General features: G+C 47.1%; 11 protein-coding genes across 11 annotated transcripts; 4 read left to right on the top strand and 7 right to left on the bottom strand.

Moving 5' to 3' along the window:
- Positions 1 to 179: 179 nt before the first annotated feature.
- Positions 180 to 535, bottom strand: BKA55DRAFT_692799 (uncharacterized protein; the record flags this gene model as incomplete). The annotated part of the gene is made up of 2 exons (XM_046199831.1): positions 180 to 353; positions 404 to 535. 2 exons carry the CDS (start codon positions 533 to 535, stop codon positions 180 to 182), a joined length of 306 nt encoding a protein of 101 aa, XP_046047131.1.
- Positions 536 to 2,432: 1,897 nt separating this feature from the next.
- BKA55DRAFT_517459 (glycosyltransferase family 17-domain-containing protein) lies at positions 2,433 to 3,551 on the top strand (the record flags this gene model as incomplete). Its single annotated transcript, XM_046188189.1, has 1 exon — positions 2,433 to 3,551. One exon carries the CDS (start codon positions 2,433 to 2,435, stop codon positions 3,549 to 3,551), a length of 1,119 nt encoding a protein of 372 aa, XP_046047130.1.
- Positions 3,552 to 3,974: 423 nt separating this feature from the next.
- BKA55DRAFT_517367 (FAD dependent oxidoreductase) lies at positions 3,975 to 5,108 on the bottom strand (the record flags this gene model as incomplete). The annotated part of the gene is made up of 1 exon (XM_046188184.1): positions 3,975 to 5,108. One exon carries the CDS (start codon positions 5,106 to 5,108, stop codon positions 3,975 to 3,977), a length of 1,134 nt encoding a protein of 377 aa, XP_046047129.1.
- A 625-nt stretch (positions 5,109 to 5,733) lies between these two features.
- BKA55DRAFT_619701 (cytochrome P450) lies at positions 5,734 to 7,672 on the top strand. Its single transcript, XM_046196751.1, has 3 exons — positions 5,734 to 6,581; positions 6,631 to 7,236; positions 7,288 to 7,672. Exons 1-3 carry the CDS (start codon positions 5,745 to 5,747, stop codon positions 7,405 to 7,407), a joined length of 1,563 nt encoding a protein of 520 aa, XP_046047128.1. The 5' UTR covers positions 5,734 to 5,744; the 3' UTR covers positions 7,408 to 7,672.
- A 34-nt stretch (positions 7,673 to 7,706) lies between these two features.
- On the bottom strand, positions 7,707 to 8,176 carry BKA55DRAFT_692795 (thioredoxin-like protein; the record flags this gene model as incomplete). Its single annotated transcript, XM_046199830.1, has 3 exons — positions 7,707 to 7,929; positions 7,984 to 8,088; positions 8,154 to 8,176. The coding sequence occupies 3 exons, from the start codon at positions 8,174 to 8,176 to the stop codon at positions 7,707 to 7,709; spliced, it is 351 nt and encodes a 116-aa protein (XP_046047127.1).
- Positions 8,177 to 8,704: 528 nt separating this feature from the next.
- On the bottom strand, positions 8,705 to 9,060 carry BKA55DRAFT_516928 (thioredoxin-like protein; the record flags this gene model as incomplete). The annotated part of the gene is made up of 2 exons (XM_046188134.1): positions 8,705 to 8,894; positions 8,951 to 9,060. Coding segments are annotated over 2 exons (300 nt in total), but the record flags the coding sequence as incomplete, so codon positions are not given.
- Positions 9,061 to 10,948: 1,888 nt separating this feature from the next.
- Positions 10,949 to 11,175, bottom strand: BKA55DRAFT_692793 (uncharacterized protein; the record flags this gene model as incomplete). Its single annotated transcript, XM_046199829.1, has 2 exons — positions 10,949 to 11,044; positions 11,095 to 11,175. The coding sequence occupies 2 exons, from the start codon at positions 11,173 to 11,175 to the stop codon at positions 10,949 to 10,951; spliced, it is 177 nt and encodes a 58-aa protein (XP_046047125.1).
- Positions 11,176 to 12,700: 1,525 nt separating this feature from the next.
- On the top strand, positions 12,701 to 15,911 carry BKA55DRAFT_516923 (amino acid permease-domain-containing protein; the record flags this gene model as incomplete). Its single annotated transcript, XM_046188132.1, has 4 exons — positions 12,701 to 12,994; positions 13,040 to 14,218; positions 14,266 to 14,525; positions 14,966 to 15,911. 4 exons carry the CDS (start codon positions 12,701 to 12,703, stop codon positions 15,909 to 15,911), a joined length of 2,679 nt encoding a protein of 892 aa, XP_046047124.1.
- A 368-nt stretch (positions 15,912 to 16,279) lies between these two features.
- Positions 16,280 to 17,401, bottom strand: BKA55DRAFT_705164 (uncharacterized protein; the record flags this gene model as incomplete). The annotated part of the gene is made up of 1 exon (XM_046200657.1): positions 16,280 to 17,401. The coding sequence occupies exon 1, from the start codon at positions 17,342 to 17,344 to the stop codon at positions 16,280 to 16,282; it is 1,065 nt and encodes a 354-aa protein (XP_046047123.1). The 5' UTR covers positions 17,345 to 17,401.
- Positions 17,402 to 17,844: 443 nt separating this feature from the next.
- BKA55DRAFT_619692 (spindle assembly checkpoint component Mad1) lies at positions 17,845 to 20,409 on the bottom strand. Its single transcript, XM_046196750.1, has 2 exons — positions 20,247 to 20,409; positions 17,845 to 20,172 (listed from the first exon to the last, which is right to left on the bottom strand). Exons 1-2 carry the CDS (start codon positions 20,367 to 20,369, stop codon positions 17,995 to 17,997), a joined length of 2,301 nt encoding a protein of 766 aa, XP_046047122.1. The 5' UTR covers positions 20,370 to 20,409; the 3' UTR covers positions 17,845 to 17,994.
- A 1,041-nt stretch (positions 20,410 to 21,450) lies between these two features.
- Positions 21,451 to 22,970, top strand: BKA55DRAFT_541874 (mitochondrial matrix Mmp37-domain-containing protein; the record flags this gene model as incomplete). Its single annotated transcript, XM_046190432.1, has 2 exons — positions 21,451 to 21,471; positions 21,522 to 22,970. 2 exons carry the CDS (start codon positions 21,451 to 21,453, stop codon positions 22,968 to 22,970), a joined length of 1,470 nt encoding a protein of 489 aa, XP_046047121.1.
- Between the last annotated feature and the right edge of the window lie 9 nt (positions 22,971 to 22,979).

The raw sequence follows: 22,979 nt of genomic DNA, 5'->3' as shown, positions 1-22,979 counted from the left end.
AGCTTGACGGGATATGCGACAATAGCTTCAATAAAGCGAGTGTACTAAGCTAGCTAGCTTCATTCAAAAACTCCGTTACCATAAACGAGTGTTGTAGTTGTACTCCATGCAGGGAGTCAGGTCACCCATCGCGTATATGTTCAAGCCTTGTTACCAAAGATTTGACCCCTCTGATGAACTTAGAGACACCACTGCTCACAAGTCTGTCCATCACCAATACATCGAGACTTGCAGTGATTTCCACACCAGCGACAACTAGCATGCTCAGAAGCATAGCAGCTTCCATCACCAATGGTGCAGCGACCACCGAGATGAACACACTCTCTGCATTGAATGCCAGCCTCGGCACGGGGCTTTGAACGTCAATAATAAATTCACCTGCTCGAAAGGTGAGGCGACTTACAACTTCACGGACTTCAAGAACTCCGTCGCGCTCGGAGATGTCAACTGCCATTCCGTTAGGGGCGGGATTGGCAATGGTGCCAGAGATGGCGGTGAAGGCCAGGGCGGCAATGTTGAAGAATGCGGTCTTCATTTTGGTGGTGTTGTGTTTGATGGATTGTTGATTGAAGGGGTGAGAAGCTTGCGGTGTGATCTCTGGTCAAGTTGAGATTACTGGGAGCTTTTATAACTATTTAGGAGAGTAATTCTCACTCATCACGTCAATGATTTGCACTTGGATATTACATGGTGGCAGACCACTTCTGACGAGCGCAGGTCTCAACTTGGGTATATTTTTCATCCTCTGTTCTCATTTCATGCACGGGGACATTCCTCACTGTGACCTTGAGGAAGGATCCATCTCGCAACGTCATTGAGAAACATCTGATGTTCAAATCTGGGAGCTGCTTCGTGCTGGTAAGCCTCAGTGGGTTACGAGCAGATGCACATCAGATTGTGCGTACATATGGAAGTGCAGCATCATACGACTCTCGGCTTTATTTCTGTCTAAGTAGAGACACCAATATTTCCATGGGAATATCTCACTCGTGCTTTCCAAGGGGATGAAAACCTTTGCTAAACGTTGTCGTATAAGCTTGAGTAGTATCAATATAATAGGGCTGTCTAGAACTCCGATAGCTTCACTCAGGGCTCAAGACACCCACATGTTAGATAAGAAGCGTAAAGGTTGCAGAATTACGTATGTTGATGAAAATCAAATTTTCAAAGGACTGCGACCTCACTTCGCTCCAGTTTTCGCAGGATGGAATGAGAAAGGAGCGCGCCGGCCTCGAAAATCCCTCATTGCATATCATGACGAGCTGCAGTCTTGCTGAAAGTCCTCGTAAAGTACCAAAAGGCCTAGCCACCTTGATAGAAAGGTATGATTCAAACGAATCACGCATAAATTGATATACTGCAAACATGGCTAGACTTGTGCGGGATAGCATTATTTCTAAAATGTTACAGGGATCTTAGCACAATCTCGATTAGACCTGTCTTTGAAGTCAGTAGGCCTGCTTGAGTTTTAAAATTAGTCCACAGCATTATTTTAACTGATCTAAGCTTCTCAATCTTATTGCAAAGTCTAGTCCAGAAATCCTCTCGTCAAAAAAGATCAGCATTCAGTAAACCCGACTTCCGGCATTCCTACGAAAGAGTTACATTCGTACGGGCCGCAGGTAAGCTGAACGGCGACAGGGCTGAGATCCCTGTTGAAAGAGCTATCACTGGTTAACTCCAGGACCATGCATAACAAAAGGTCCTGCGCTGGGGGCGATCGCGATTGGGCCTCTCGTACCGGTACCTGTCTTAGACTGTCTTCCACGGCGGTATGATCGGCCTTCTGCACATAGTGTTTTAACAGGTGTCAAAGCAAACGGGCCTCACTTGACCGTCTGACTGTATCCTCTAACGGAGCGCACTGGTAACATAATCTTGGTAGTTATCTCCAATCTTCTGCCATTGCATTGGCTGCTTAGTCTTGGAAAAAGCCCTGATTCGTTCTGTGGTTAGGATCGGCACTTATTTAGCTCCCGTTGGCCAAGACGGAATATGCCCGGTCGATCATCTGTCATGATACTACCTTGTTTGCCCGCATTCTTACTGCAGGACTCGCCAATGGCCGCCTTATTCAGATCAGACCACCCGTGGACCAACAATCCATTAGTCAAAGAAACAGAGTACAATACTTTACTACTTATATGCAGTTGGTTGATCACCACAAAAGATGCACAAAAGTCCCCTCGTGCGTTATTACCGTCCTACCTTGTTTCAATTTTCATCAACCAATCAAAACTCCCTCAAGTCAGACTGCACTGCTCGTATCACAGTAATCAGATGTTATTGGTTGCAGGATTTCACATGTAACCATGCCGAGTTCCGTGTGCAACCAACAGTCCTTAGTCAGCTTAGGTAACGGTAACAAAGAGGCATGTCAGATTCAATTTGTCTTGCACACTTCACTCCCAATCTTTCACATTCGGGTCAATATGGTACCTAAACCAATACCTAGGGTCGTTCTGGTTATTGGTATTTGCTCTCTGATCTGGTGGACCTTCCAACCACTTCGCGGCACTCATGAAGTGATTACCGAACCGCTACAATCACTGGACTTACTGAAACCGACTTCCGGTTATCATACAGATACCAATGCCTCTAGAGCAGCTCATGATGTCTGCACCATCCATGGCTACTCAGCCTTTGTGCCCAATAGTCCCCCAAGCCAGCGCAAAGTCTACGATATGCTCATGATAAACGACGAGCTGGACTTTCTTGAAATACGCCTCAACGCATTATACGATTATGCCGACTACTTCATCATCGTAGAGTCAGCCAAAACATTCCAAGGCAATACCAAACCCCTTATCCTCAAAGGGAATTGGGAACGATTCCGTCGATATCACGACAAGATCATCTACCATGAGTTGGTATATCCATCCACGTTTGACCCCCATCGAGCCTGGGACTACGAAGACTTGCAACGAGACGCCCCTTTCGAGCAAGTCATGCTTAGTCTCGACGGACCAAGAGCACCAAACAGAGGAGATGTCCTCATCGTAGCAGACGTCGATGAGATCCCCCGTCCACAATCCCTCCTCGTGCTCCGATACTGCAACTTCCCTCGCCGCCTAACACTGTCTTCCAAATTCTACTACTACTCATTCCAATTTCTCCACAACGGTCCAGAGTGGCAACATCCCCAAGCGACCTACTACCAAGGACGTCGAACCCTCAAACCCACCAATCTTCGTAATGGAGATGGAGGCTTCCGTCCATTTCGCTTCCTAGAGAGGGGCGTGCTAAGTAACGCGGGATGGCATTGCAGCAGCTGTTTTCCGACGATAGACCAATTTCTGAACAAGATGGCGAGCTTTTCTCATCGGTGGATGAATCGTGAAGAGTATAGGGATAAAGATAAGATCGCTGCTGCAGTAAGAGATGGGAAAGATCTCTGGGGGAGGGAACAGGATCAATTTGTTAGAATTGAGGGTAATAAGGATATGCCGCCACTGGTGCTCGATGAGCCAAAGAGGTTCGGTTATATGATCAGTCGGGATGGGCCGTCCGCAGGATTTGTAGACTACAATGGGGAAGAAAAGAGACAGTAGTCTCTTTGATAGGTTGCAGAGGATGGAAGAGGAGATTGGAATCTCTTCTCCACAAATACCTAGTTCTACATTGCGGTATCAACTTGACCCGAATTTAATCAAGCAGTAGTCTCCAGGCGATTCAGCGCATTCAATCCTTGACTGCTTTCGTCGACGAAAGATACTACCTTTCGAGCCCGCACGAGACACATCTGAACAAATAAACGAGGGACCCATCGATCTGGCCAGATTTTTCATTCAACATATAAGCAAACTCGTCCTTCTCCCTGACACATCATCATCGTAGGGGCACTTGGAGGATTATGCTCGAGAACTCGACTATCTATACTTTCTTGGACACATTGCAAGAACTGAAAACTTGCCATAGCATCCGATCCACGTCTGAATCGGAATGACTTGGGTCTAAGATACACGAGAGAGCATTTATGCAAAACGATCAAGTCGGAAATTATCCAATATAGGATCCGTCTCCCCAGTGAGAATCTGCCTGCTCAATAACTTCCCAACAAGAGCTCCATTTGTAACTCCGGAATGCATCACAGCAACACTAAGTCCATCCACTCCTGTGACTCCAAGAATCGGCAGTCCATCCTCTGGTAAAACTCTATGGCCAATAGTGTAGTGACTGAACTCAAGCTCATCCCCACCAATGACCGACTTTTGAAGTTTAGCGAAGAGTTCACGTGCTGTCTTTTCGGGGTCGTCGCCTAGATCTCCGCCGGCGTAGCTGGAGCCGAAGAGGAGAGCCCCTTCGAGGGTTTGGCGGATGTGTAGTTCGGGGGCGTTTATTACACCTTTGATTAATTTTTTAGAGGTGGGTTTTGTGTTGACGAGAAGACCGGCTGTGCTTTTGAGGGGAAGGGAGATATTTTGTGATGCGAGAAGGGAGACGCTTCCAAGGCCCGCGGCAACGACAACATGGTCTGTGGGGAGGGTTTGGCCGGAAGAGAGAATAACGCCGCTGATATGGCCATCGGTGTTGGCGAAGCCTTTGACTTTTGTTTCGAGGAATTTGGCGCCATTGTCTTGTGCGAGATTAATCAGTAGCTCCGCAGCCCTTTCAGCCTCAAGAGCTCCCTCTCCATCATAACCAAGACCCCATTCCGGAAGCTTCGTGTCTTCAATATGAGGTTCTCGCTGCGATATCTCCGTCTTGTCAACACGAATAACATCATATCCCCAATCAGTAAGGTTCTTCTCCTCCTGCTCAAGTTCTTCAGGTGATTTATCCCAGCTCGTAGTGCCTCCCCAATGAATAGGCAAGTTATCAACAGCTTTCTCAATCTCCCTCCAGTGTTCAAGAGACCTAAGTCGAAAATCGTAGTAGAACTTCTTATCCGACGATGCAGCATTCAGCCAAGCGAATGAATTGGGAGTAGCTACCCCTCCGATGTCTTCCGCGATGATGGTGACGTTTGTCTCGGAGGAGAGATGCCAAGCGACAGAGGCACCGACGATACCTCCACCAACCACGACAACGTTGGAGTTTGCGACGCTCATATTGAACACTTGAGGCTTTTTATCCTCACCTTGAGAGTCATAGCGACCGTCGGACATGATGAATTTATAGGTTTTGTTATCTCAACGTCGTATCAACCCCGCCTTGCCGGATGTTGTTCTTGAGCCCGAAGTGAAGGTATGATGTGCTTCGGCTGTAGGATGATACTGTTGCATAAATTATGGAAACAACTCGGTTATGTAAAGCAACCTTCTTGAAAAGGAAGTGATCGTTATTGAGTAGTTGAAACCTCTGATGACGTGCGTTACTTTGCGATAGATCTGAAGGTCCGTCCGAACTATTCTGATTGGTTAATCAAGTAGCAGTCTAATCCTAACTCCCAACGATGCACTTTAAACAACCATCACCATCGTCCACCAATTGTTGAAGACAAAGAGCCGCCGTATCTAGAATGCCCTTTTGTCCAAGACATTGATACCATCTCACATATTCCGTGGCTTTTTTGAGGCCCTTTAATCAAGGAAAACCACGTAATCATGCTGCATGTCTTTGATTGGGGTTACACAATTGTCGTAAATGTGCCAATCATGTCTTTTTCTTTTTCAGCTGCGATTGCCAAGACAGCCATCTTATGTGCCCGATAGCAAAAGTAAAATAGGATTGAGATTGGGCTTTGTTATATATTCCCGATCAGTGCTGTTTCTTGCTGCTGTTCAGAGCTTAGGTACATCATCATGGCTTCACCATTCTCTGAGGTGGGCCTTACATGGCTTCCGTATTTCATCGTTGCTCTCTTTACTTGGTTTCTTTTATCTTCAGTTTTCTCTTGGTATCGTCTTCGACATATACCGGGTCCTTTCTTCGGCAGGTTCTCATACCTATGGTTGGCTTACATCACCATCACTGGCACACAACATGATCACTTGGTCAATCTCAATCGCAAATATGGACCCATCGTCAGGGTTGGACCTAACGAGGTCCTTGTCGATGACCCAGGCTTGATCCGAAAGGTCTCAAGTACTCGAAATACATACACCAAAGGAAATTGGTATCATGGCGGCAAATTCAATCCATATCACGACCCCATGTTCCAGATAACAGACCCAGTCCAACACGATCGCGTCAAAGCCAAGCTATCTCCAGCCTACAGTGGACGCGATGCTCCGAATCTTGAAGCCGCTGTCAACAAGCAGGTTGAGAATTTGATTGAACTAATCAAAGATAAATATGTTTCTACACAGGGAGACTATCGTCCAATTGAAGGAACCAAAATAACTCGCCTTTTTGCGCTTGATGTTATATCCAATCTATCTCTTGGTCAAGAATTTGGTTATCTCAAGGCTGACTCAGACTTTCACGGGATTGCCAAGGCGCTCAATGAACATGTGATGGTCATGACGCTTGCAACGGACATTCCTTGGTTGAGAAACTTGATCTTTTCTCCTCTTTTTCTCAAGCTCTTTGGTCCGACGGAGAAAGATACCAAGGGAATTGGCCCGTTGATGAAAGTCGCGAACACCATTGTTCGTGAGCGTTACGCTCCAGAGGCTGATGAGCACCACGATATGCTGGTTGGTTCTTCTTCCAGCCCAGATCTTGTTGGATACTAATCTACGAAAGGGCTCCTTCAAGAGACATGGTTTAACACTAGAAGAATGTCAGGCTGAGGCTCTGTTCATGTTTCTAGCAGGATCAGAAACCACAGCCACTGTCATACGGGTTATACTTCTTTACATTGTCGCTTCTCCTCACATATATCAGCGCCTGAGACAAGAGATCACCGAAGCGATATCTGAAGGCCGAGCTTCGAACCCAATCACTGACATTGAGTCTCGACAATTACCGTATCTCCAGGTTTGCTATACCGCCAGATTCCATATAAACATGCTAACATTGGCTGAACAGGCAGTAATCTACGAAGGAATTCGAATTCGTCCAGCTACAACAGGCATGTTCTTCAAAGACGTCCCAGCCGGCGGAGAAACCATGCATGGAAAGTATATCCCAGCAGGCACATCAATCGGCATCAACGCATCTTCCCTCCTACGCTCCGAAGTACTTTTCGGGCCTGATCCACAAGTCTTCCGACCAGAAAGATATCTTGAAGTTGATAAGGAGACCAGTGCTCAGATGAAGCGAGATGTTGAGATTGTGTTTGGTTATGGACGGTGGATGTGTGCTGGAAAGCCTATTGCGTTTATGGAACTGAACAAGGTTATCTTTGAGGTGTGTACTTGAATCGTTGTTGTGGATGATCTTACTGACATGTGTTGATAGCTTCTCCGGGTTTTTGATTTTCAGCTTGTTGAGCCTGAGGTGGCGATGAGGTCGGAGAGTTACATGGTGTTTCATGATGAAAATCTGATACTCAGGGTCACAGAGGCAGAGCATAAATAGGGACGACGGGTTATAAATCACTGCTCTTCTCAGGTCACTACCTATTTACTGTTCAGGGCAGCTGGAAGATCGGCAGTATTCTCGGCCATTTAGGGAAGTGTGTAGCGTGGTAAAGGCTACTATGGTAGAATTACAAGGTTGAGGGGTTGGGAGAAGCTTCAGACTTCTCTGCGCACATACAATCTTGCTTATTCAATTAAATCATGACACAGAAGCTAGGATGAGAGTAGCTAAGCTTGTTACTACCGAAGTAAAAGTCTCGGGGTCGAACTTCTGTACCCAAACTTTTCGTTACCAACTTACTCTTCTGAAGCAGGATCCGTTTCCTTCTTAACATACTTCCTCAGCATTTGCTCTATGATCTGTGGAAACGCCCCATGGACCTCATCACCCTTGGTACCGCCCTTATGCATCGCGCAAGTAGGCACTGTCTGGATACCCAGCTCGTCAGAAACCTCTCTGGCCGCATCAATTTCTAACTTGCAGAAGTAGATGGATGAATATTCCGAAAATTCAGAGTATCTGCCAAGATTCGTCAGTTGGCCGTAGGTGTTAAGAGCCGTATTTCGAGCTTACTTTTCGATGATGGGGCTTATCATTCGGCAAGGTCCGCACCACGAAGCCCAGAAGTCAACTAGGACTGTTGCATGGTTTTCAAGGGCTTCCTTGAATTCCTGCTTTCTATAATCGGAATCAGTGACTTGTTGCAGCGTTGGAGGGAGGGAAAGAGGTTAGGGTTTACTTACGAATGGATCTCGTGGACGACCATCTTGATCTTTCTTTGGTTCAGTGCAGTGTTTGGGGAATCTTTCAACGAAGCTGCTGTAGCAATGACTTATTTAGCATCAGTTTCATAGGAATTTAGAAGAGGTATTCCACAGTGTTGTATAGTTGAACGTTGGTGACTCGTGTGAAATCTCGTGTCTTGCAGGGACGCGATGTCCATGTCACAGCTGGCGGGAATCGCGTTTGATTTGGAATAATAATACCTCAGTCGATATTGACAGTCGCTGTGTGACTATTGCGAGAACTCAATGCGGTGGCACAAAGAGCCTCAAGGTCACCGGGGATCCATTAGTGGCACGTCCCTTTGCAAATGTGTAGTGTAAATAGTTAAAATAGTGGTCATGACGGCTTAAAAGGAGAGTGCAAAGGTGATTTGATAAAGCAAGAAGCTTCTGTATCACTTGAAAGGTTCAAACTCTCCATTATTATCAAATGAGACAATAATTAATGAAGCTCAGGCTTAAGTATGTCCTCTGTCCAGTAGCGAGGAAATACAGATTCCTAACCGTATCTAGCTCTGGAATTGTTGAACAAGCCTCTCTAACTTAGAAGGGTCTGCTCCCACGACTTCATCGGCCTTCTCACCATCCTTAAAGACCATAAAGGTAGGCATCGCTCGGATGCCATACTCTTGAGACACATCCTCGGCATCGTCGACGTTGACCTTGATAAAGTAGATTGAGCCAGCTGACTCTGACAGTCTGGTGGTGAGGAGTAAGCAAGGTTGCACATATGCGAGTTCATCGGCGGGACTTACTTCTCGACGATGGGGCTGATGAATCGACATGGTCCGCACCATGGAGCCCAGAAGTCTACAAGGACGACTGAGTTCTTTTCAAGGGTCTCCTTGAACTCGGTGAGACTATTGGCACTGATTAGCTTGACTTTTAGAATGATTACAATAGATTTACTTCTTGACTTCGTGGACTGTCATTTTGAGATGCTTTTTTCAATTCTGTTTGCTGAATAGTTTTGGGGTACTTCAAAGAACCTCGAGGGTTTTTGGCTTTATATACTGTGCCATGTTCCCCTCACGTCAGGACGCGTCATAGCCTGATTGGCTCCTCGGGCTTGCATCGTCGTGCATATTCCGTGTCTTAGTTTCCTTGGATTCAGAGACAGTTTGAAAACTAGACGAATCATTTTCCTATTCTGATTATTGTGGCGTCCGTATGTGGCCAGATCTGCTGGGCAACATCAGCCAATTCCCCGCAATTTATGAAGCTGAATTGCTAGGGAAACTGATTGACACGGCGATTTCGTGAATTGTTGAGGCATTTAGCTATGACGTCTTAATTGTGAGCTATTTTGCAGCTGATCGGCTTGTGGTTGAAAGTTTATCTACAGACTTTTAGCGTGCTTCTCCAGGTGGGGAGTTCGTGATCCGTCAGCTGTTTAGTGATGATGGGTCTTTACACCTTGTTATACATGACTATGATGGGTTTAGAAATTCTACCAAGTTGTAGTAGGACAGTGGTGCTCATTGCCAATCAGTTTTGTTAGACTACCTTGGATGTAATGTCACTTACGGCTCAAACTCTTGAATAAAAGCCTCAGAGATATGGGGCTAATTAGATGTGCAGAAAATGTTGACTGAGACTCTCTCACGCAAAGTTACTATTCCATCACTATGCATTCCGTGTCTCACCTACGAGACATAATCTCAGCAGGCTAGCAAATAACAAAACAAGCCTCATCCCTCGTGGCATGAATGTCTCGTTCGTTGTCAGATTGATTGACTTCAGCCAGCCATCATTCTTCAATTGCAGGAAGATCGTTCAGTATACGGGACAGGACAAATATGGGATGCAAAGGAGATCGATCTCAGGGACCCTTGGTCTTATCTCGGCATCGGTGGAAGAACCTTTGATATAATTAGATTTTGAATCTGGGGCTGTGCTTGTGTTATACGGATGATTGGAAATGGCTGGAAATAAAACGCCAACCACGAAACTACCCTAAGCAAGACAAGATGGCTTAGAAGCTGCTATCAGCGATTTCTGGTGGGTATTAAGTAATCAAGGCCGAACATTTGGTGGTGTGTTGTCGGATCATTTCTGCATGCTCATAGTATCCCAGCAACCTGGAGGCTAGTGTCCCTTTTCTCATACTTTGTTTGTACTTAGCAACTGTAGCTCCGACGCCAGAATAATAGTGGCCTCCCAATCACAAACGATCTCAACCAATCGAAAAACCGTGGCTGACATATGATCATTATTTCAATCTAGCAGATAGGTGGACCAAAAATTATGCTGGCTCGGCATTCAGAATATCCTGTACCATAGTCTTGACGATTCACCAGAGGTGAATGGAAAGTCCATAATCCCGCTCCAACTTGTCCAAACCTCCTCCGTTCATCATCTCCCAGCGGAAGTACGACTTCCATCTGTGTCAAAACAGGAAGCACTACACCTACAGTAAGAAGTTCAACCTCCTCATCCAAAGACTTCAACTTCCACGAACAAGAGACCAACCCATACGGTGTCTGGTGTTCAGCCTAAGTGATACCATCCGCCATCTCAGGCCGTACAGGAGATCTTCTCCACCCTGGCTCATCACCCTGCAACCCTGATAATCGTTCTATATTAAAGTGCCCTATAGCTCCGGATGCGTAGTGGTTGAAGGACGTCATGTGGCCTGTGCTCTGGGACGGTAAATTGAGGGTCTTGATGTGGTATAATGTCTAAGTTGTAAGCTAGATGTGTTATTTGCAGTTGAGTCCTGTGGTTGAGAACTTATTATCACCACACAGAACTTAGAGGGTCTTGATGAGAAAGGGGTTGGCGACGGGGTAATTATCTGTGAGAGCTTTTTCGGGATACTCCGGAGAAGCATTTTGGTCCAGCCAATCCTACAGAGGTGCATTAGTATCATATGAAAACGATATCGCAGCTGACTCACACCAGGCTGAAAGTGGCCAAACTCCCATAAGCTCGTAGGCGCAGACGAATTACGCGATATCCCATCCACATAACTAGTCATCGGCTGATACTAAGCCTTCGAAATCTTGATATCCCTTGATTCCTGACAGAAATTCCAAGGCGTAAGAAGAGTTACATCGTCCCATACACGAGTTGGTCAATTAGTCCCCCAAGCATGATGATGTCGAAGTGCATCAAGTACAACCTTTGGCACCGAACCACCCCGAGTCTTTTCCTTAAAAGCAACATCAGCGAGCTAATTCCTCAACATACCATAGCAGTTACAGATTAAAATGGCTGTAGGAACGAAGAGTGCTAGATCCCTCTCCAACCGAGCCGGCCATCATGTTGGAGACTATCTGTTGGGATGGAGAAGAGATTATACTTCATGCTCCGGCAGATATTATAGAAGAGCTAATTGACTAATTCGTCAGAGCATGAGAAATTACCGACTTCTTCAACTCTTCAGTGCACAGTACGGATAGAGAATCCTTCGCGGCTGTTTTATATAGGCCATGTGTCAGCTTTCGAGAGTTGATGTGGTTCAAAGTTTCAGAATCTATTCTACGCCGTCTTTCTGAATTCGACAACATAGTCACTCGCCTCCGAGTTTTCACCAGGTACGTTGTGATCCACGGGAATGGGACTAGCAACATTCTGCAACGGGGCCTTTTCTAGTATGGTCTACGCTTGGGAGTCGATTAAGTGGTATTTCTACATTGTCTTTATTGCTTCCACTATTGTTGCTGTTGGTTTATCTATTTGGTATTCTGTTTATCTCAAAATAGGTAGTAATCATACCCTAGATGATTGAGCCCCTAGGCCTGCAACTCGGGAATAAGTGACCATCCATCGGCTCCGATCATGTCTCCACCAAGATCCGCTGAGCCGCAACTTTTTTACGTTATAGAGACAGGGGTTGAAGATTCACAGAGTGGACTTATTAGACTTGGGAGTAACGTAATGGGATAGATCTTGATTGATCGTCGAATCAGTTTGTTAGTTAAACCAAATTGAGGCTTTTGATAAACGAGAATCTCGCGTATAAGAGTTGGACCTCAGTATTTTACAGTGGCAAATTGCTCGAACCACTCCACTTAGGATCGAATGACTCTATTGTCTACAATTCCTTGTGAGTCAACTGGTTTAATTGAAGACTGGAGCCGTAATCTCTACTGTTTACTCATCACGATATCTTAGACTCTTTATGTTTTGCGGTCTTGGTATAAATCTTTCTCCAGCTTTGCAATGTGGAGTCGCAAACCCTCCAGATTTCTTGGAGTAAAGACCCGTAGATAACCTCATTATCAATACCAACTCCTTCCCCATGGAGATTTACGTAAATACCTAATTCAATATCTGGAGTAAAGCCCAATCCTCCCCTAGAATCGTGGAGATTCCTATTACGATTAATGAAAATTTTGCATCCAGAGTCATGACCATGCCATGTGTGGGCCTAATAGCGTTGTTACTATGGGGCCTTGAATCTTTTTTTATAATGGGGCCATTCAGAACTTTTTTTCTTTCCTTTCTTTAATTCCTCACTCTTTTCCATCTGTTAGGTAATTCCTTGGATTTGGTTAATCATGGCTGTTGAAAAAGTCGTGTCTGATTCTCCAGTCGTTGGAGAAAAAGGCATCATGGCTGATGAAAACGCACCAACGAAAGAAGCCTTCACTGCAACGGGTGAAGAATATGAGCAAGATGATTTCATGACGAGAACGGGATTGAACGCTAAATCTTTTACGAGGAAGCATTATGGTCTGGGGCTTGTGGAATTGGATCGGAAGATGAAGCCGAGACATCTTCAGATGGTTGCTATTGGAGGATCTATCGGTGCTGGATTCTTTGTTGGATCTGGTTCGGCGTTGAGTAAAGGTGTAAGTGACTCCTTCACTCAATTGAGTTTATACTGACAGTTACAGGGCCCTGCTACGTTGTTTATTGACTTCTTCCTCGTTGGAGTCATGGTTTTCAATGTGGTCTACGCAATGGGTGAATTGGCTGTCATGTATCCCATCTCCGGCGGCTTTTATACGTATGCAGCTCGTTTCATCGACCCATCTTTTGGTTTCGCCATGGCTTGGAATTACACTCTCCAATGGGCCGCTACACTTCCTCTCGAACTCACAGTTTGCGCTATTACGATTCAGTACTGGTCCCCTGACATTTCCCCCGGAGTCTGGATCGCCGTGTTTCTCGCTGCTATTACCATCCTCAATATGTTCGGCACCCTGGGTTACGCCGAGGAAGAATTCTGGGCAGCGTGCTTTAAACTCACCTCGATTTCTATCTTTATGATCATCGCGTTGGTGTTGGTTTGTGGTGGGGGTCCGTCGAGTGGGAGTTATGATACATATCAAGGCTTTAAGCTTTGGCATGATCCAGGTGCTTTCAAGAACGGATTCAAGGGATTTTGCTCTGTTTTCGTCACAGCGGCGTTTTCGTTTGCGGGTTCGGAACTCGTGGGCTTGGCAGCGGCTGAGTCTCGAAATCCTACTGCTTCAGTCCCCGCAGCTATTAAGCAGGTTTTCTGGAGAATCTGCTTGTTTTACATCGTCGCGCTATTGTTCGTTGGGTTGTTGATCAGCTGCAATGATGAAAACCTCCTCAGCTCAAGTTCTTACTCCAACAGCGCAGCTTCACCCTTCGTCCTTGTTGGAAAATATTCCGGTCTCAAGGGTCTCGATCACTACATGAACGCCGTCATCCTCTCATCAGTCTTATCCCTCGGCATCGCCTCCGTGTATGGAGGGTCACGCACACTTCTTGCCCTTGCGCAGCAGGGATTTGCGCCAAAGATCTTTACATGGGTTGATAGAGCGGGTCGACCTTTGCCGTCTGTCGGATTCATCATTGCGTTTGGATGTCTTGCTTTTTTGAACCTTGATGCGGCTGGTCCTGTTATTTTCGATTGGCTTTTGGCTTTGTCGGGATTGGCTATGCTTGTTTGCTGGGGATCGATCTGTCTCGCACATATTCGATTTAGAGCGGCGTGGAAGTATAATGGACATACACTCGATGAAATCCCATTCAAGGCCATTGGAGGTGTTTGGGGATCATGGTTGGGCTTGATCTTCGTTGTTGTCATTCTCATCGCTCAGGTAAGTTCTGACCCTTCGCTCTTTGGAACATCGGCTAACAGTTTCAGTTCTACGTGGCCATTGTGGCCCCTGTTGGCGAATCTGGAATGGGCACTGTTGAAGACTTTTTTATGCAATATCTTGGGTTGCCTATTGTGCTGGCTTTCTGGGCTGGAGGATATCTCTGGAAGAGAACGAGTTGGATCAGCATTGAGAAGATTGATATTGATACGGGCCGACGTGAACATGATTGGGAGGCTATCAATGCTTGGAGGACAGAGCTTGCTACGTTTCCCTGGTGGAAGCGATTGAGGTACACTTTGTTCTAGTTGAAAAGGTCCAATGGGTATAGATATAGAGTTTAGAGTTTATGACTATGAGAATATTTTATCATAGCGATTTAGATCTTGATCCGAGGTTCAAGATTCATGAATGCCGGTGTAATAATCCAAACCTTGGAAAATAACTGTCTAGGTATAATCAATTTCTTACCAGAAACCGGTTGTCATTCGTTTTGCTGTGTTCACTCTCGTCACCCTGATCTGATCCCTTTGTCTTGTGGATGATAAGCCATCTCTTAAGATATCCATCTCATCACGTTCACTAACTATTGACGAAAAGCGCCATTTGTTCATAAGCACAGCAAAGTGTTCACACCATCATGTCTGGCCACAGTTCTGAATCAATATCTCTAAAAGAATGATATATCTACCTAACTCGCCCACGGCATTTCCGGAGGACTTTTTCTAAGCCTGAAAGGAACTGAAGCCTTTCAGCTAAATTACACTGTTACCACTCCGAATCCTACAGAGATTTACGGATAATGGACACCACCATGAACAACACAAGTCCGCAGTCACAATCTGACCTTCCCTGGGATTCACTAGTCGACACCTTTCCCTTCCTGACCACTCAAGCCTACCAAGCACTATCCATCCAACTACAATTCTTCCGCAATATGAGCACCGCCAATCTCCCTATTCCCGAAGATATCACCACAAAAGAAAGATTGAAGACAATCCTCGATAAGGCGAAACTTGTCAATGAACTCATGTCCAGTTTGACTCACAGCTCTGAGCTTCTTATTGAGTTAAAGAATCTGGAATTTGACGAGATGATTGATGCAAGGAGAGAGGAAGTTAGTAGTATGATCGATGAGGCGGGCGAGAATATGGAAAAGGTTATTAATATGCAGGCCAAGGAGGAGTCTGAGAAAGTGCCAGGGCAGCAAGGGGCGGAACCGGGAGTGGCGGAGGTTCAGAATCAACAAAAACCTCCAGAACAGCAGATTCCTATAGATCAAATGCTTGGCGAGCTCGGTTTGGAAGTCCCAAGACCTCAAGAAGCACAGGTACCGCTGGTGCAGCCAACAGCTCCGCAGCAAAGCACTATACCACAGCAAATTCCAGGTCTTCACCAAGCTTCTGCACTACCAACGGGTCATCAAGGATACAATCCAGTACCAGTACACAATCAAGCTCCAGTACTTGGCCAGGTTCCAGCACACCCCCTCCCCGAAACAGTTCCCATTCCAAGACGAGATAGTGTATACACTGAGACGAGCACTACAAGCTTTGATGACTCTAAGATTCTTAGAATGGTGGATAAAGCGATGGAGAAACAGAAACAGAAAGAGAGGGCTGCTAAGAGAATGGCAAAGATGAGGAGGGAGCGGGAGAGGGGGGACTTTTGTAAGCGCTGTGGACGTTGTTGAGGGCAATTTACCAGGTGATATAGAGCATAATGCAAAATCTAGTGATATAGGTAGTAAATATCATGTTATTCCAATAGCTTGCCTGTTCGATGAGCTGTGCACTCTGACCCAGCAAGATTCAACACATTGAGCCAGTTTGTTAAAATATTTCCCATTCTAGTTCTCAAGCTACCCAACTTTATATTGATTCACTTAGGTTTACTAATCGACTTCTGTAGTCGCTCCGGCTTCAAAGTTGCTTTAGCTTATACTCAAGTCATCGAGGTTTATAAGCCTTCTGCAACATTCAGGGACCGCACCACGAAGTTAAGGATTCAAGATGACCTGATAATTCTATTGCAACTACTATCAAAGCCGTTGTTCCTTCATCACTCCTCATGCGCATCCCCAATCTCGAGAATATCCGAAAGAGCACGGGGCTTACCCGCTAGGTGCCACACGGTTTTCGCACATGTAACCTCCCAAAGTTCTGCGATATTTTGTCCAGGCTGCACAAGCTTCTCGACTTCCTTGAGCATCTCGTCCATTCTGCCAGGAAACACCCCTCCCGAGTATCTAAGCCACTGTCTCGCCATGAGCCCAATCTTCTTGAGGTCTCCATATTCGGCTGTCTTCGGAAAGAGCTTGATATTCACGAGTTTTCCCTGGTTTATCATTGTTTCCCAACATCTGATATGGTAGCGTTCTACGCGCCGAGGAGCTCCTTGACCCATATCAATCTGCGGCCAGTTGATCTTTATCCGGTACGGCTCATGGGGCATAGGAATTCCTTGCGTGCGGTGTAGGCAAACGTAGTCGGCCGAGCAACTTCCGTCGCTGTTGAGTCCAACAGGCGCTAACTGAATCAACTTGTCACGGCCAGGATCTTTATCATCAATTGATTCTAGACTGTTCATGAGGGCCTCTCCAAGTTCTCGGAGGGTATCTATAGGAGGCCAGGCTCCTGCCAGTTCACCCGCCTGGTTGGGTATTTCTTGGTTGGTTGTAACCGCCGAGGAAGGCGCTTGTTCTGGCGGAGGCGAAATCGATGAACTGGTGTCTTGAGATGGGATTTCAGGCGCAACGTCAGGAGTATCGTCTGTAGGATATTGGCGCGCAACCACAGTCGAGCGTATCTCAACAGGATTCAGGATAGGTTCGCAAACAGCCTCAGCACGTTGAACCGATATAAGATGCTCTAGGTTTTCGGTTTCTTCTCTCCCAGTGGCATTTTCACATGGCAGATCATCGGGGGTTCCGGTGAGGTCAACCGATATAAAATACCTCCCAGTGGCATCGTCATATTGCTGATTATCGGCCGAATCTGGCATTTGGGTGAGGTCGACGGTGGACGGAGCAGCTCCCGCTGAGGAGGTTTGGTCACCTGAAGGTGGGGGGACACTGCTCGAAGGGTTCGAATCGGTTGATATCTCATTGGCGTTAAACTTGGACATGATGATTCGATATGATACGGTATAGTCTTGATGGATGGTGATGAGCGATGAATGATGAATGATGAATGATAATAGATCAAAAGTCAAAGTTTGTCAAAGTTAGCCATTAGGAGATGTCTTTACAAAAGTAGTTAACCAAGTACTAGGAGAAGGCACTGCTACGAGAGGGAAGTTGTCAGTTCACAACTTTCATACTTAAGCAAGAGTAATTCGCTGTTCTTTCGCCTTCTTCATTATCAAGCGATCAACTGGGTAAGGTACCTACTCAGAAGAATGGCTCACATCTGACCTTCCTGGCGAGGCACTCAAGTCAGCTCGATGACCCCGGAGCCACTGGCGACGATGAGAACAGATCAACAGTGCTGAGCTCAGCTGGTGTGAAAAGCGTGGATGAGTATCTGTTAGGCCAGTGACCTGTAGTTGGTGTAGTCAAGCACTACTAAGAGCACAAGATCAAGTCTAAATTGGGTTCGACGAGTGATTGTTGGGAACAAGACAGCGTTCGATTGAGAAGCTTTGCACAAACGCTTCGTGGAAAGGTATCTCGAGTTCATCGATAAGCCATACCTTCTCTATACAATACTCAACTGATTCCATTATAAACACAAATGTACTGGGGTATTAACTATCATCACATTGCATTCCACTCCCTACTTCGAAGCCCTCGTATGCTCCTCATAAAACTCCAACGTCAGCGCCGCCAAAAACCCAGGAATACACCCCTTCTCCCTAACCCAAAACCCAATCTGATCACTAATCCTCCTTGCAAAATCACTCCTCGGTCCACCCCCAACCTTCATCGTGCCCCGCTCGCCATCAAACACGATAGAATTCTCATGCTCATCAGTCTGCGAGGGATAGAACGTGCTCTCGACGCGCATTTTACCGTTGGGGATGAAGGTTACGGTCCACCCGAGCGTGGAGAAGATGGCTTCCTTGAACTCTTGGGACTTGGAGCCCCAGACTTCTTTTAGACGGCGGGTGCGCTTTTCGGCGGAGGCGGTTTCGGACTTGGCGGCGGTTATTTCGCGCTCCATCGCGGCGAGGACGGAGGTTGGGATCATGGGGACGGAGGAGTTGGAGTTCTTGGATTGGAGGGTGGCGAGGAGGTCTTCGTTTTCTTTCTTTAGTGCTTCGAGGGTAGAGCGCTTGATGGCTTCAAAGTCTGAAGTGGGATTGGACTTGAGTGATAGAACGCGTGTTTGTGTTTGTTGCTTAGCAGCTTTTAGTTGTTCCTTGCTGGTGGACAAGTCTTTCTCTAGTAGAGCAATCTTGTTTTGGGACTTTGTCAATTGTTCTTCTAGCATACGCTTCTTTCGCGTGAGTTGACCAAGTTGCTCTTGAGAACTGTCATCCTCCGCTCTTGAGCGCTTGCTACCCGTCACAGGTTGGGGTGTGCTTGGTGCTGAGGGCTCGATTGACGATAGCTCAGCGTGTAGGTTCTGGACTTCCATCTTGTACTTGTCGACAAGATCCTCTAGCTCTTGCACGCGCTGTATACGAGCTTGGTCAAATTGTTCTGGCTGAAGTGTCTCGTCTTCGGTGTCGAAGGTCTTGAGCTGTGCGCGGAGATACTCGACCTCCTTGACGGCCAAGGCGCGCTGGCGTTCCAGTCGCATTCGTGCCTTGTCGGTATTGCTAGCGTTTGCCACTGTCTTCGCATTCTCGACTTCGTTCTTAAGTTGAGCCTGCTCGTCGCGGAGCGATTGGATCGTGTTCTGAGCAGCAGTGATCTCAGCCTGTAGAGCCCCAACCTTTTCGACATATGATGCGTTCGTCAAGCGCTCTTCAACAAGGGCTCTTGCCACAGCCTCTGGCGAGTCAAACTCAGACTCGTCCGTCTCAGCAGCGTTTCTTAGATACGCCGACCAGGCCAAGCGCTCGTCCTCCAGTCGCTGTCGCTGGATACGCGCCTCAGCAAGCTCTGCTTCGATCAACTCCGCTGACTCTAGCTTTCGTTGTAGCGTTCGCTTCTCTTCTTCGACAACTTCGACTGCCTTGCTCAAGGCTCGAAGGTGCTTAAGCTCGGAGAGTTGGTCGCGATTCGTCGCCTCGAGGTTTCGGATATGCTGAACTTGTTCGGTGAGTTCCTGTCTGATGATCTCCATGGTCTCTGCATCGCCGCTTTGCGCTTTGAGTCGTAAAACATCTGCTTCGAGATTCGCGATAACTCCATCCTTCTCAGCCAATTGAGCTTGTGTCTGCTGTAGGACATTCTCCCGCTGCTCGCTCTCCTGCTCAAATTCTTGGATAGTCTTTTGCGCCGCGGCAATCTGCATCTCCATGTCGGTGACTTTCCGGTCGGCAATACGAGCTGCATCGTCCTTCGCGGTGGATAGGTCCTCAAGCTGTTCCTGCAGCAAGCGGGCCTCATCCTCTGCTTCACGAGCCTTGCGCTCTAATTGTTTCTTATCGCCATCGATCGAGTCCTTGACTTCTTGCAGTTCCCTTCGTAAAGTTTCTATTTGCGCAACTGCTTTTTCGCGTTCAGCCTCAGCGGCTTGTCGGTGCTGCGCTTCATCTTGCTCCCGCCGTCGAGCTTGTTCCAACTTGCTACTTTGCTCCGACGTCGCAATTTCTTTCTCTTGCTCGGCAGTTTGTATGCGATATTGCAGCGTCCCAATCTCGGCTTTCAATGACTCGATCTCTCGCCTGTACTTCTCATACTCGTCCGCGTCGGGGGGCGCCATGTTCTCCTTATGACTTTCGCGCGAACCGGGGCGGACAGACTCGGCGACGTGGCTTTGTCGAGATTGAGGTCGAGGAATATTTGATTCGCCTGTGAATAGATTGTATGTAGGCTGTGTACTCGCGCGAAAAGAAGAAATCTGCAGCCATGGGTTCGCGGTCAGAAACATGTGTTCAAGCTCGGGAATGTTTGTTTTGTTTTGTGTTGACTTACCCTGGACTGTCGTAGAGATGTCTGAGGTCTGTCTATAGCAGACGTGCTAGCCCTGAATCTGGCGTTAACAGAGCTTCGTCGGCTCCCACGCCCATCTCCATCGTTGGGCGTGTACGAGCGCATTTTCGAGTTTTCTATATTGCGTTGCTTGCTTGAATGAAAGATCGCGGTATGGGGATGGTTTGTTTGCGATCACCACGGTAGCTTGCGTCAGCACGTGACCTAATGGGTCCTTGCGTTCACAGAGTGGGCTTCAAGACGAGGTCGAAGAAATGGGGAATAAGAATATTTTCATCTTGGGACAGTTACCATGAGCTTCATAAGGAAATAAAACCAGATATCCGTATATCGTGGGATGAATTGCTGATTACTGCGAGAGCGTTTGGGCCCAGAGATTTGCCCAAGACTTTTTAAGCCGACCTGTAGGGTATGCTGGATGAAGCTCTTTGTCAAGCTCAACGAAGCTTCTTGAACTCTTGGGGCGTCTAACGGCAGGCTAATTTAGCATTGAGAAAGTTCGGGTCAATCTCATCTATACGAGTAACAGCTCAATGGCCAATTGCTTTTGTTCCAACAAGTTGGGTTGATCAATCACGGTTCCTTTGTTATTTTATCTGGACAGCTCATTGTGAGCATGTCTCAGAGCCCTTTGAGTTTCATACAACAAACCAATGACCCAAATTCAAGCCAAACAAATATCCTAAAACCCCTAACAAACTCTCCAATCCCTCCCCCCGTAATGACGCATCCTTGCAAACCATCCTGTCTCCAAGCTTGCCAAGTCGATATCATCCAGTGACGTATTCCGTACCTGATAAAGATGGACCCTGTCCCGTCTCTAGAGCCTCTGCTAATTGGTCATCCCACATTCCTCATGACCCACTCCCTTTCTATTTTCTGCTTTCCCTTGTGTCAAGCTTCAGGCCCGACGATCACCGAGTTACGATACGATCCATCCGCTTACAAAACTGAGCTCCACTGACGTCGATTATTGAATGACGACGGTTTTACTCGTTCCTTTTTGCTTGCGCTTGTTTTTATCTCTTCTTGTTCTTGAGTGAATGGAACCGAAGCTTCCGCGGTAGCTAACGACCCTCGGCATCAGCGAGCTTCTTCTGTAACATCATCTCTTATAACACCTCCTCAGCTTTCAACCTTGAACTCAACCTCTTACATCACCTGTCGAGAACCTACATCTTCAACAATGGCCTCAATTGGCCTCCGGGTAAGCTCTACCTCCCCTCCCCTCCGCCATCCCCCTTCTAACATCTCCAGTCCTCCGTGACCACCCGCGCCATTACCCTTCGATCCTCCCACCTACGACAAATCCCTCCAACACAATACACACGATGCTACTCCAACTCAACCAAATCTTCCACCTCAAGCTCAAGCTCCGACGAATCCATCGCAAGCAGCGCATCCTCAACACCAAGCAGTAAACTCAATGTCTTCAGCAGCGAATGGGAAGACCTCGACACATCCATCAAGTCCTTCGCTGACCTACCACATCGACTTTTCGGCGCGAATCAACACATGATTATCAACTATGAGCTCAAGGAAGCTTTGCGCCTTATGCTGCGGCAGTTTAATGCGCCGATAATGTACTGCTTCGCTTACGGTTCTGGTGTCTTTCCGCAGAGTCCTTCGGAGGCTAGTATATCGGAAGCAGACTTTCGCGCTGTGCATCCGAATCCACCGGATGCGTTGATAAAGTCGCAGAAGGGATCGCCGAAAGTGCTGGACTTTATCTTTGGTGTGTCGCATGTTGAGCATTGGCATTCTATCAATATGAAGCAACATCGCAACCATTATTCTGGACTCGCCTCGCTAGGCTCTGGTGTTGTATCGCGCGTGCAGAACTGGGGTGCTGGCGTTTACTTCAATCCTTATGTCGAGGTCAACGGCATGCTCATCAAGTACGGCGTCACAAGCATCGATAACCTCGTTCGCGACCTTTCCTCCTGGGATAGTTTATACCTCGCTGGTCGTCTTCAAAAGCCCGTCAAGATTCTCCGCGACCACCCTCGTGTCCGACTCGCCAACCAACACAACCTCATCGCCGCTGTCCGAACAGCTCTTCTTCTCCTCCCACCGCAATTCACCGAAGCTGAACTCTACAGCACCATCGCCGGTTTGAGCTATCTAGGTGATCCACGCATGGCTCTCCCTACAGAGAACAAGAGCAAAGTCACAAACATCGTGGACAACAACATCATCCATTTCCGCCGTCTCTACGCCCCTCTCGTCAAAACCCTTCCCAACGTCGACTTCACAGGGGCTTGTCGCATCGACGACACAGACTGGATCATGAACCCTGAAGCCGGCAACAAACTCCAACAAGACATGGATCCCGTTCGTCGCGGTAACATGGTCAGACGCCTCCCCCAAACCTTCCGATCACGTCTATACTTTCAATACCAAAAACGCTTCGGTATTCCCCGCGGAGAGTTCAACGAGCTCATGAAGGCTTCGACGGATGAAGCAGGCGGCGCCGTTAAGAAGATGCAGGGCGGAGAGTTTGAACGCCGCATCGCCACAGACGACGCCCAAAAACTCCACGAAACGGTGCGCATCGTCATTAAGCAAACAGTTAATTGGCCAAGTACTGTACAAAGTATCAAGGGCTTATTGATGGGCGGATTCTCAAGAACGTGGCGTTATCTAGGGGAGAAGTATTCAAAGTATAAGAAGGATCAAGATAGTAAAAAGAGCAAAAAGGCGTGATCATTTCTG

This window comes from Fusarium redolens (genome assembly GCF_020744475.1).
Source record: "Fusarium redolens strain MPI-CAGE-AT-0023 chromosome Unknown BKA55scaffold_12, whole genome shotgun sequence".
Taxonomy (NCBI): domain Eukaryota; kingdom Fungi; phylum Ascomycota; class Sordariomycetes; order Hypocreales; family Nectriaceae; genus Fusarium; species Fusarium redolens.
The sequence above is the reverse complement of the archived record's forward strand: the minus strand, read 5'-3'. Positions and strand labels throughout refer to the sequence as shown.

What these genes read in the sequence shown, in the direction of transcription:
- BKA55DRAFT_619701 (XM_046196751.1), top strand. Translation starts at nt 5,745, where the DNA reads ATGGCTTCACCATTCTCTGAGGTGGGCCTTACATGGCTTCCGTATTTC. An exon ending in ATGAGCACCACGATATGCTG is followed by an intron (nt 6,582 to 6,630) that starts GTTGGTTCTTCT and finishes AATCTACGAAAG; the next exon opens with GGCTCCTTCAAGAGACATGG. An exon ending in TGAACAAGGTTATCTTTGAG is followed by an intron (nt 7,237 to 7,287) that starts GTGTGTACTTGA and finishes ATGTGTTGATAG; the next exon opens with CTTCTCCGGGTTTTTGATTT.
- BKA55DRAFT_619692 (XM_046196750.1), bottom strand. Translation starts at nt 20,369, where the DNA reads ATGCGCTCGTACACGCCCAACGATGGAGATGGGCGTGGGAGCCGACGA. An exon ending in CATCTCTACGACAGTCCAGG is followed by an intron (nt 20,173 to 20,246) that starts GTAAGTCAACAC and finishes CCATGGCTGCAG; the next exon opens with ATTTCTTCTTTTCGCGCGAG.